The sequence below is a fragment of the Hyaena hyaena genome, unplaced genomic scaffold (genome assembly GCF_003009895.1).
Source record: "Hyaena hyaena isolate Hyena2069 unplaced genomic scaffold, ASM300989v1 scaffold_977, whole genome shotgun sequence".
In the NCBI taxonomy this organism is placed as follows: Eukaryota; Metazoa; Chordata; class Mammalia; order Carnivora; family Hyaenidae; genus Hyaena; species Hyaena hyaena.
Genome location: NW_024081607.1, coordinates 383,909 through 396,154, shown reverse-complemented (window position 1 = coordinate 396,154; position 12,246 = coordinate 383,909). Strand labels below are relative to the sequence as shown.

The window sequence follows — 12,246 nt, the reverse complement described above, 5'->3', positions numbered from 1 at the left end:
AGTACACACACAACATATATACTTCTCTTTGTATCTGCATATATATGTGTGTACATACAATAGCAAGAATGTGATATGTGGCCATGTTTATTTAGGTCCATATTTGTATATATCATGTTTTTCAATGACAGATTGTTTGCTTTCTCAAATATTTACTGCCCTTCAAATAAAGTGATAAGACTAGGCTTTTTAGACATCCCCAGTTAACACTCAACTCCAAGCTGTCTGAGAGATCATCTAGCCTGTCCCAGCACTAAAAATGAGGTTAAGGAAATAGGCAGAATTAGACGCTTTCTAAAATCCTTCTGTTTCACACTATCCCTAAGGCAAAACAAAAAAATTTTTGCTTAGTCCTGTATGGGCTCAATTTGTGTATAGTCTTTCTCTGTTTTGGAAACCATACTGACAACACTAATCCAAACAAATGTACCATAGAGTTTATGCCATTTAAAGCATATAGAGGAATTAAAGTGATAGGGAAATGCATCGCCATCTGTCTAGAAGGCCTAGGGAGTGGCCACTGAGAGAGCTTAAAGGTCACAAGCCCAAAAAGTGTGGTGAAGGGCATGGAGGGTAGGTTAAGGAAAAGCCCTGGGCTGAGACTCCGAATGTGCCCGGGCACATTCCACTGCCTGGGTAACAACTACCATCAGGTAACTTATGCACACACATAATCTTCTTGAACCTAAATTCCTCATGAAGAAACATGAAGATAGCAAAAGTGCCTTTTATTAATAAGATCCTACAGCCATTCAGAAAATTGAAGAATTGACTGACTGAATGTTTAAATTATTTACTCTGCATTTCCATAGCTTTCCAGATAATAAAGCTTATTTTAGACTATAACTATGCTGTTCACAGTTTGTATATCTTCATATTTTTATACTAAGTAATATTTTTAATATTCTCAAGAAGACATTCTAGTAAAAAATATTCTATTGGAAATCATTTGTCCGAAGATCATGGATGCCTCCGTGTTTTTTTGTTTGTTCTGGCTCTTGTTTTAAATGAACCCAAAATTCGTTTGCTGGATGTTAGACAGGAGACTCACTGGCACTCGTTCCCTATGTAACCACGGTGTAGTGGTGATGGTCAAAGGCGGGAGCCAGCTGCCTGAGTAAAACCCCCAGCTCCTCTGCTCATGAGCTGTGTAAATGTGTACAACACATTTAACCTCTCTGTGCTTCTTATTATCTCACTGTGAAAAAGGGTTCATTATAATACCTGCCTCATAGCATGTGATATGCTTACATTTGTAGAGCATTTCTGACAGTACCTGGTATTAGGGCTGTGTAATTGCTGGTTTTGTTCAGTTGCTATTATTTATATAAAACACGGATTAGGAGAACATTCTTGACTTCGACATTTTCCCTGTTATCTTACATCTGATCTGATATGTTTGTAGACAATTTTGGAAACATCTGCAAACCAGGGGATGCTTCCATTGCGCTTGAAAACCATCATAGGTTTTCACACGTGTGCTCGCACAACACACTCACATGCACATTCATTCACACACAATGATCTGCATATGTGCCCTCAGAACTGCAAAGTGACCCATAATTAGTCATGTTGATTTCTCTTTTGAACATCGTCCGTCTAAGCATACAGCCTTAAATCTAAAATCTCTGTTGTGAAACATACTAATATTTTCTTCTTGTAATGGATCTATATGAACAGAACTATACAAAAAGGGAAAATGGAAAAACAAAGCACAGGAGACAAGCTCTTGGGGCCTACATTTTCTGCCCCAATTCTCTTCTCTTTGTCTACACAAATCTTCTCCATTTTCCTCTCCATTCCCATCTCCCTCTTAGATCCAGACCCGGGTCCCCAAAATTGTGTCCATGTTGGGAAAATTACAGTGACAGTGGGAAACACGTAGGCTGCCATTCCAGGGTGAATTCTGGGAACATTCAAGTCTCAGTTCTGCTTCTGGTTTGGACTTGCCTCTCAGCTTCTCTAGGTTTTCTGGTGGCGGTGGTGGTTGCTGTTGTTTCTTTTGATTTTGATTTTTAAAGCGTCACATGAAGAGTTTGGAACAGATGATCCCCTGTGACCTCTTAAGACTCTACAAGGAGTTGACTTATTTTCTAGCTTGCAGCTAAGGTACCATTCAGCCGTAAATGTTCCTTAGAGACAATCCCCCTCCCTGTTAACAAATAAATAATTACTGCTTCCGCCTGAGAAATGAGAGTTTCGGATTGGCTCTATATTTTATTGATGGAGATGCTGTGATGAATCAGCCAGAGAAGCCCGTGTCTGGCTGCTGAAGGACCCTCACCAAAGCTTGGAATCTTAACGAGTGCTGGCATCACAATGCTCTGCAGAGCACCGCATGCAAGAAGCGGTTGGGTGAAGAGGAGCCCACAGCACCATCAGACACATTCAGCCTTCTCCAGCAAGAGTATCTTGTATTCAAATGTGTTTCAACCACTGATACCCCTTGAGATACTTAGAACTCAAGCAGAAGGATTTAGGAAAGATTGTGAGCCCTTCTTGGGCTGTACATAAGCGCCCTGACTTTGAGGCGCTGGTACCCAGCCCGTTCTTCCCTCTGATACAGTCAGCAGTCAGCTGTAACACAGAGCGGGCTGAATGTAACTGTTCTCTTCTCTTTCTCTTTTGTGCTGCAGGGCCTGGGTCGGTGAGAGGAATAAATGGATCCATCAGTCTGGCCGTACCACTGTGGCTGCTGGCGGCATCTCTGCTCTGCCTTCTCAGCAAATGTTAATAGAATAAAAATTTAAAAATAATTTAAAAAACACACAAAAATGCGTCACACAGGATACAGAGAGAGAGAGAGAGAGAGAGCGAGATGGGGGGACACTGTTTATTTCACAACTTTGTGTGTTTATAAATGGAGGGGGAAATAAAACGAAGAAGAAAATACATTTAAAACCATTTTAAGTCCATCAATAAAAAATTTAAGTATAAATCAGGGTGGGAAAAGTTCTACAAGGATATGCGTAGATCGAAGCAAATGTATGCTATATAAGGACTACATCATGCTAAGGACCCCGGATGTTGTAAAAATAAGACAAGTGAAGAAGTATCAGATGGATATTAACCCCCTCCCCTCCCCCCCCCCCACACACTTTATCCTTCCTTCATTCTTTTTCATCTGTGGGGAAAGAAAAACTACGGTCTTGCCTTTGGTGTTTATATTGCCATCATCTTTTTATTCTGTTTTTCATTTGAGCTGACTTGTAGCCATTTCAGACTATCAGTGGAATTTATGCTGGAATCCCGTGTTGAGCCTTTATCTGGCTTTCCTGCCTCCACTATCTCCCCAACTTTTAAGAGTTTTAAGAGTTCTTCCCCGCCCCCCCTTCAGTGTGTTCTAGCTCCCCCATATCCATCCCAGATACTCCGTTTTATTCCCCACCCCCACCCTCTGGCTACTGCTTCTCTTCACCGCCCCTCCCCCCAGCACTAGTCATGCCGCAAATGCTAGGAAGTGCCATTTTAATTTTCTCCACTGTGCGTGCGTGCTTAAGTCTCTCGCTCTCACGTGGGTATACAAGTATGTGAGCGTGTGTGTCTCTCTCTAAAGCATGCCAAGGGAATGGTCCATGTGTACATAAACTCATTGTGCTGTAGATACTGTCCCGCATTGTAATTGTGAGATGCGGCCTTGATCAGTTGCTGGGGGACATGGTGGAGAAGGAGGCATGGAGCAGAGCCCCCACCCCCACCCCATGGCTGTCACATGACATCAGTGTATATTCACACCAAGCTGTGCCCCTTTTAAGGGCAGAACGTCATATTCCTCCTAGTCTAATCATCAGAACCCAGTCGAGAGTCACTCAGAATATCACTGTAAATGAAAGTGCCTACTATTGTTGGGGTGAGCAAACAGTAGAAAGAATCAGTGACGTCAATGATGTGACCTAGGAGAGAAGGTTTCTGATTTCACTCTTGTTTCATGAGTCTGAGGAATTCATATATTTCCTGGCTTTTTGCAGGCTTGGACCTGCTTTGCTGCAGGAGTGAGTAGCATGTGTTGAGTAAATCCCAAGAAGCAGAAAGGTCTCCAAGAGCTAACTCCCAATGAAAGGATGATGAGCCACATGGAGATCCTAAGCAGCCCTGTTTTGCCCCCTCCCTGATCTTCACATAACACTGCATTTGGCCCATGGATTCCCCTGAGCAAATTTTATTTCCTATAGGGAGAGTGATAAAGGCAGGAAAAGTAGACAGATACCCAGGTCCCCACTCACCTTATAGAGATGTTGGCAGAGCTCTATATACAAAGCATCAACCATAACAAGAAGGAAACCATTTCTTGTACTCCTTTGCAGATTTTTGTCCTGATGTTGCAAGCTAATACTTTGTTGGTGGCTCACACTATCTCCCTTCTTCCCCACTGGTAATGTTTGCAGCACCGTTGTTCGTACCAGTCCATCATTATCCTAGGCCAACCCACTGGGATATATTCCACCTTCCCTGCTCACTTTTCGCTTCTAGTTCCTGAAAGATACTGCGGAGGATATGATGTCTAAATTTACATCAGTAAGAGTCATCTGAAACGTTAGTTCTTGAATCGAAAGAGCTGGGAAAATTGTAATAATTTAAGCAGAAATTGTATGCATACCACAAAGTTTGGTATCACTGGAACACCAAGATTTTCTTAGCAAAGGTCTTGCAGAGAGAGTTATTGTAATAACTGATTGGATTTCAGAAAAGCCAAATATGGTTACCTCACTTAGTTTTGGGACCTGAAAAATAGCTGTCACATAATATAAAACAAGAACCTTCCTAAATGCAAATAGAAAAGGGAAGAAAAAGAAAGAAAAGAAGGGAGAGGAAAAGAGAGGAGACAGGAAAGAAGGGAGGAAGGGGGAAGGGGAGACGGAAAGAAGGAAAAGGATTTGAAATTTCTGATAGAATTGATTAATTAAAGGCTCTTGTCAATGAGCCTTGTCTTTGAAGGTAATGATCTCTTTGGTGAGCAACATTTTAAATCTGTTCTAGGGGATTCTATTGTTTGTTTTAGAAAGCTTATTACCAGCATTCTTTTATGATTTTGCAGTTTAGACATGAAACAACAGGGTAAACAAATTGGGCTTGGGGATGGATAAGAGTATTTGTGGCAGATCCTGGCATAGGACAGAAATTCATATCCAAGAAAGTAGCTACTAAAATATAGGGAAGGTGAGCCATATTCCTATCCAGCATCAATTTATTGACAATAGGGATTTCTCTACATTTTGGTCTCAGTACAGGAATATAAGTTTATCATCCTTGATGACAAACGTTCCCCATATATTGAAGAGCCAAGTCACATCCTTATGTGGAAGCTTGAGAGGAACTCATGCTAGTTTAAAGATATATAAAAAAATAAAAGCAGCAGGAGTGAGTTCAGTTTAGTATCAGTTTCAGGAACAGATCCTTGTGGCATGTGACACATTTTAATCAGACACCTAAATTTCTTATTGTCTCCACCCTATCATAAGGACGAAGTCTTGGTTTTCTAGAAAGAGATTCTCCACTGAAAGGAACGTCTGCCTTGTCAGCACCATTTGTTCCCTGAGTTTTAATATGATGGAGCATATATTAAACATAATTAAACATATATTGAATATTGTGGTGTTTGCATATATCTCTGGCAGGATCTGGGAATTTAAAAACATTTGTCCTGGCTCCTGTTTCAGAGCAAACATTGGCCCCAGAAATCTCCTAGGTTTGAGAATGTCTCTAAGCAATGTGAAGAATGGAGGAGAACATAGTTTGAAGGAAGGTCAGAAAAAAGGCAGGAGCCAGAGGACTGACACCAAAAAATTGAGCCTGAACATGGGACTTCTTGGAATTTAGTTCATCATATTGCTATAAATCCCTTCAAGAATCTTGACTGTTGGTAATCAAAACGTGAAAACCTGCCCTGAAAAGAACCAACTGGTTGGAAACAATACCATGAGAGGACCGAAATTCATCAATTAATCTGAATGACTCATATCTTTCATGTCCTTTGTATACAAAACGACACTCTACCATTCTTAAAATTAAATTCTTAGATCCAACCTTCAGTTAACCAATGCAGAAATGACCCTGACCAAGGGTTCTTCCTGAAGAATGAGAACTATCTTAGGTTTTACAACGGCACAATTATATCCTCTGTGCAATCGTTCATCAGAAGGTTTTGCCTTATTGGAGGAAAGTCTTACTTGTTTTGAGACATCAAATCCCTCTGCCCTAAAAGAACTAAGGCTTAGGGAAAAATTGTGATTTCTGTTGGGGAAGAAATATCCTATTGACCTTTGCCTTCTCTTACGAGTCAGACAGACTTCTCCCATGGGCATTTTTTTACTACATATTCAGTCAACTGGGGCCATTCATAGAGACCTTGTAAAAGTACTCGTGATTTTAATGTTCTTGGAGAGAGAAACAAAAATCTGTTTCTCCTCCAAAAATGGACTTACCTCCTTTGCACACAAAAACTAAACTCCTTAGCATGAAATTATTTCTGAGTTATTACCTACCAAGTTGTAAGCTTCTTAACTACTCCAGAGTCACATTTTCCATCCCCAGGTTGATTGTGGTTTGACTGTTTCTATTGGCTTGTCTCCCAGAATCTCCCCTTTTGTTTTTTTGCAGGCCTTGATTATTTGTGGAAAAATAATATATATGTGTATGTATTTTTTTTAATCTTATCTTTACAGATGCTATATTTACAATATTGTATGTATTATAAGACAAATCTAGAATGATGGTTTAAAGTTCAAAGGAAGAAAAGAACTGAATCTGGTCAAAAAAAAAAAGAGAGCTACACTTCATTTAGAAAGATAGAGAACCCCATTTTTTCCACCTTGTAATTATTTGTTTAAGAGGAATTTGTTTGTGGACCAAGTTCCATGGGATTAGCCATGGCCTTGTTTTTCTCTTCATTTTCATAACTTATTAGCCTGGATTTAGTCTTGGTCACCAATAACCATCGTTTTTTTAAATAGAAATATAAGTATAGTGCTATATCTGACCTATAAAAATTATTAATATTTTGAAGACAATGTGAAACATACCACAAAAATAGTGAGATAGGACCCTAAATTAAGAAACAAACTCAGTTCGGGAAGCCTTCTTCTTTCTTACGTACTTAAAATATTTCTCTTCCAAAGGCTACATTTGCCCCAGTGATGTAAATTTTCCATCATAGTTGGCATTATATCTGTAAACATCTCACTAAATGCAAAATGGAGTTTACATTTATGTGCATACTCGTGGAAGAGAAGTAAACTATTCTCATTTGCATGTAGCTGTGTTGTCAAATGTGGCCAACTGAAATTCAAGAGAGATTTGTTTTCACCCAGCAATGTACATCACTTTCTTCTTGGCAAGGAAGCTGGTGTTAACATTAGGTTTAGGTTTAACATTTACACCAGTGCAAATGTTTATGGATATTATGGAAAACTTATTTTAAAATCTTGATTTCCTTTCAGTGCATTTACATACTGTGTGCTGATTAATAAATTAGGCACCAATCATGTGTAAATCAATGTAAATCACTAGTTTATGTACATAATATAAATGATGTAAACTTCATTTTTCATGCAGTGCCCAAGTTCAACTAAATCTATGAATCTTAAAGAAAAAAATCAAATAAAAATATAAAAATAAAAGCATTTCAAAGGTCAGAATGGGAAGGAGGATGACTAATGTCCCAAACAAGAAGGTTGCCTCAGCAAAAGGAAGTAGACCCACAGGAACTATTAAAGGTTCACATCCTGCTCAAGTCACAGGAGGCCACCTCCTTGTTCCTACAGGAACTAAGTGGAGTTTCTCCCAACTGCTGCCACATTTGTCTCATCTGACCCCAAAGCAAGGGAAATGAGGAAATAGGGAGGAAGGAGTTTCAAGGGCTCATGTGTCTGTTGCATCAATTCCCAGTATCATCTTGTTACTTCTTACCTACCATCGAAGATGGCTTCTTTAAAAAGGTCCAAGTCACCTACAGCATGGTGAGCAAAATATTACTGTTTTTATTTCCCATCTGACAAAAACATTGGGAAATCTTCTTTGTCTTCTTGATTCTAAGAAAAACGTTCCATCCTTGAGAAACATCTTGCCAAGTTACCCTAGGGAATAACTATTTTTATTTAATCTAAGAGACATACATATCTATCCTAAATATTGCAAATGAGGGCAGAATTATTTTAAGTGGGAGTATCTCACTGAGGCACATTCTCTTGGAGTCTTTCTGAAGTGTCTGGGGTGTTTAAGAGAGAGACATATATATATATATATATATTCTACAATCTGAACAACCACAAAATGTCATCAAAGTGATGGCTTTGGGGATCACATGAACTTTCTGCATGGACTATTATAGAAAGAAATTTTGGTCAAATTAACATTACCCTTAAACATTACACTCCTCTACCCAAGATAAATGACAACTTTAAGATCAAGCAGAAAGTTAAAAGAATTGGATTCTAGCATTGGGTCTGTCCACAAACAAGCTAGGTGACCTCAAGTATGCCATTTAGCCTTCCTGAGACTTAGTGTTCTCATCCTGAAAGTAAGAAATTTGGATGACATCTCTAAGACCTCTGTCAGCTCTAAACTCTGATCCTGAATAAGAATTTAATAATTGAATAGGATGTGTCCAGCTGATCATTCCAAGCAGCTATTTGTCACCTCCACATTAGTCTCTACACCACCTTCCTTCTCAGAACCATCATTCCATCATCTCCATTTCAAAAGCCAAAACTTCTAGAATATGGGGTCCCTGGACTGGTTCTAAAATTCTCTTCTGATCAAAACTTCCTAGCAATGTAGAGAAGGGACACATCCAGATTATACTGAAGGCATTGAAATAGCTGGAGTTCTTTCCTTATAATATAAAATCTAACTGTTGAATTCTCTTCTAATAACCTTTCAGAGGAAGGAAAACAATCAAATTGAGTATTATGCATGTAACAAGTGAGGATGTTGTGCATATGAAAGGAAATATCAGGGTTTTTTCTCATCCGGGGCCAAGTGCCTCATTACAATGTGTCTCCTTGAAAACTCTTTGCTTGTGCTGATGGTAGTAAGCATGTGGTCCCAGGCAGGTTTAAAAGGCTGTTCTGCGAGAAACAGGCAAGATGATACATTTTGTTTTGGAAGGAATTTCTCATGGCATAAGTTTTCCTTAAACTTGACTTATAGCCTGCGAAGTCAAGCAAGTGGATAGAGAGAAAATAAGCCTCATTTTCAAAAAGTACAAGTCGATACCATTTAAAGATGACAAGTTGAAAATAGGACAAAAATAAACACATCTGAGGAGGTTACAGAGTTGAATATAATAAGAGTTGTTGTGAAGGCCAGAATCAAATGTGCAAGTTCTCTGTTAAGTTCTCTGAGAAGAAGGCATGCAAAAATGATGTTTCTCAGGCAGTTAATGAGGAATTGCTTTCTTGTGCTATGTTCTGGATGGATTGAGCACAAGCCCACTTGTTTTAACCCATCAAAATGTAGCTCCACCCAATCCTGGAGGCTCAACCTAGCATCTGTCCAATGGTGGTTTTTCATTCATTGCCTAAGAGAACAGAAAGACTCTGAGTCTCTTATGTACTGAAGACCAGGGATTATTCATAAGTTCCCAGCATTAGTATCACTTGATGTAGATAAGGGTATGTGATGTGCTTAGAATACTTAGGAAGCTCTCTTTAAGTGGGAGAATGGCCTGCCCATGGGACAACTCCCCATATCCATGGTTATTTCAGAGGTGTCTCTTTGAGTGGTACTCCTGGATCTACTCCTACAGCTACATTCTTCCCTGCACAAGCCTTCTCTATGTAAAGTCAGGCACAGAGTAAAAATCTGCTTCTTGCAAAATGAAGAAAATATATGAAACTATTAGCTTCATGGCCCGTGGCAGTAATTCTAAGCTATCTGTAGCTTTTTCTGGACCCACTTCCCTAAGTCTTTGCTCTTCACCAGAGAACGTCAATGGTTCATCCTGGTGATTATGGCCAAGTCCTGCTCCCTAAGTATTCACTGGGATTGGGGGAAGGTTAAAGGGAAAAAAATTGCATGGGGAGAGAAGCACGGGACAAAACCTCTACCTTCTCTCCCCCCACACTGCTCCGCCCCTTCCTTCTCACTGCTCTAATGAAGGGTGTATAAATCCTGCTCTTGGTTAGAATTCTCCTTATTAACAGTGTTATATACATATAAATATATATATATATAAATATATTCCTTTTTTTCAGCCCTGTAGACATAAACAGAAATTTTTCTTGATGATACAAACACATGGCCATTTTTAATTTGGTCTTTTTGTTATTCAAAGTTTATTTTTGTTTATTGGATGGATTTTTTTCCCTGGATACTAGCTCTGTGAAGGAAAATAAAAAGCGCAGTGTGTGTAAAAACAAAAAAAAAAAAATTAAAATAAAAAAAGCTTTTTTTCCCTTTCTTTTAAAATGTATTTAAATTCTGTTTCTCTCTTCTGTTACTTTACACGTATGAATGCTCTGCTCTTCTGTGATCTTAAAACAAAATGAAATAAACGTGAAAAGGAGATGTGTCTTCGTTGAACTGAGTCAGTGTCTTGTGGTTGAATGCACTGTCCCTTGGAGGTTTTCACGAATAAGACAGGAAATGAAGCCAGTAATGGTGAAAGTCATGTGAGGAGGGGGTGGACAAAATACTGAAAAATCACTTGAAGGCTCTCTATCAAATCTCTTCTATCACAGATGGGAATGTGGTATTTACAAAAATTGTCCTCATCTAAGCAAAGAGATTCTTTGCAGGTTTCTCTTTCTTTCTTAAGGGATCATACGAAAGAATATAAATTACCATTGGGAAGCTACAGACAAAGCATTAAGAAGTTCCAGATTGTTAGATTTGAGATCTTAAGACGTGATCCGAAAAAAACATTAGGGAGTATATACTCTTTCTTTCAAGTCTCCATAGTAGGTGTATCTCTAAGGATTAGGTTTTTTTTAATGTGTTTTTAAACAATTTTTAAAAGATTTTTTGAGAGACAGAGAGAGAGAGAGTGTGAGCAGGGGAGGGTCAGAGAGAGAGGGAAACACAGAATCCGAAGACAGGCTCCAGACTCTAAGCTAGCTGTGAGCACAGAGTCCAACGTGGGGCTCGAACCCATGAACCATGAGATCATGATCTGAGCTGAAGTCAGATGCTTAACCGACTAAGCCTCCCAGGCACCCCTTTAAGGATTAGTTTTAATAAGATCCTACCTGGTAGCAGTAGGAAAAGCAAAATTACTTTTTAAGCCACCTACCTTTTTCTCTTTTTTTAATTTTTAAAAATATTTATTTATTTTTGAGAGAGAGACAGAGGTGAGCAGGGGAGGGGCAGAGAGAGACACACACACAGAATCTAAAGCGGGCTCCAGGCTCTGAGCTGTCAGCACAAAGCCTGATGCAGGGCTCGAATTCATGAACCATGAGATAATGACCTGAGCCAAAGTCAGATGCTTAACTGACTGAGCCACCCAAGTGCCCTTCTTTTTCTACGTTTTTGGTTTTTTTTCAAGGGAGGGAGAAAGAAGTGCTAGCAGAGGAAAGGGGCAGAGGGAGAGAGGAGAGAGAATCTTAAGCAGGCTCCACACTCAGCATGGAGCCCGACACAGGGCTCGATCCCATGACCCTGGGATCATGACCTGAGCTGAAATCAAGAGTGGGATGCTCAACCAACTGGGCCACCCAGGCTAACCTCTTAATGAAAGGGCCATGTCTTTTTCAGCCTTGTAATCCTTTCAGACCTAGCACAGTGCAAGGCTAATTATTTAGCAAACATTTGTCAAAATAGAATTGAATTGTGTTCAATGCAACCAACAAATACAAGACATGTGGGATTCTTTTCTACCAATTACTGTAATCTCATCACAGTGGTGGAAGATTTCTGAATTCAAATCTATGAAACAAAAGGCAGAACCCTCCCTCCCTCACACACACACACACACACACACACACACACACACACCAAATTGTTACACAAACATGGAGCACGTGGCTGCCTGTAGCCCAAGACTGGAGAATTAAGGGTCTTCAGCATGAAGAGGAAAAGGCCCTTTCTCCACTCTCCCTGCTAAGCTATTCTCTTCTACTCCCTGGACTGGCCCATTGGGGTAGACTTTCATCACTCAATGCTACTTCTTGGCCCCAAAATTTCAAACTGTTGAAGATCTTTAGCAAACCCTGGGAATTATGTTTGAGAACACTGAAGAGGGGAGGTATTATAACTTAATCACTTCTTACAGACCTAACCATTCTCAGTGAGAAGGTTCTGGGTGAC

The 12,246-nt window shown here is 39.6% G+C and overlaps 1 protein-coding gene across 1 annotated transcript in view; it reads left to right on the top strand.

Moving 5' to 3' along the window:
* Positions 1-3,302, top strand: part of LOC120223253 (limbic system associated membrane protein) — a 245,780-nt gene extending 242,478 nt beyond the window's left edge. Inside the window, exon 8 of the mRNA XM_039221267.1 lies at positions 2,637-3,302. Coding sequence (XP_039077198.1) covers positions 2,637-2,734 — 98 coding nt within the window. The 3' untranslated portion in view covers positions 2,735-3,302. The remainder of the gene's footprint in view (positions 1-2,636) is intronic.
* Positions 3,303-12,246: the final 8,944 nt, after the last annotated feature.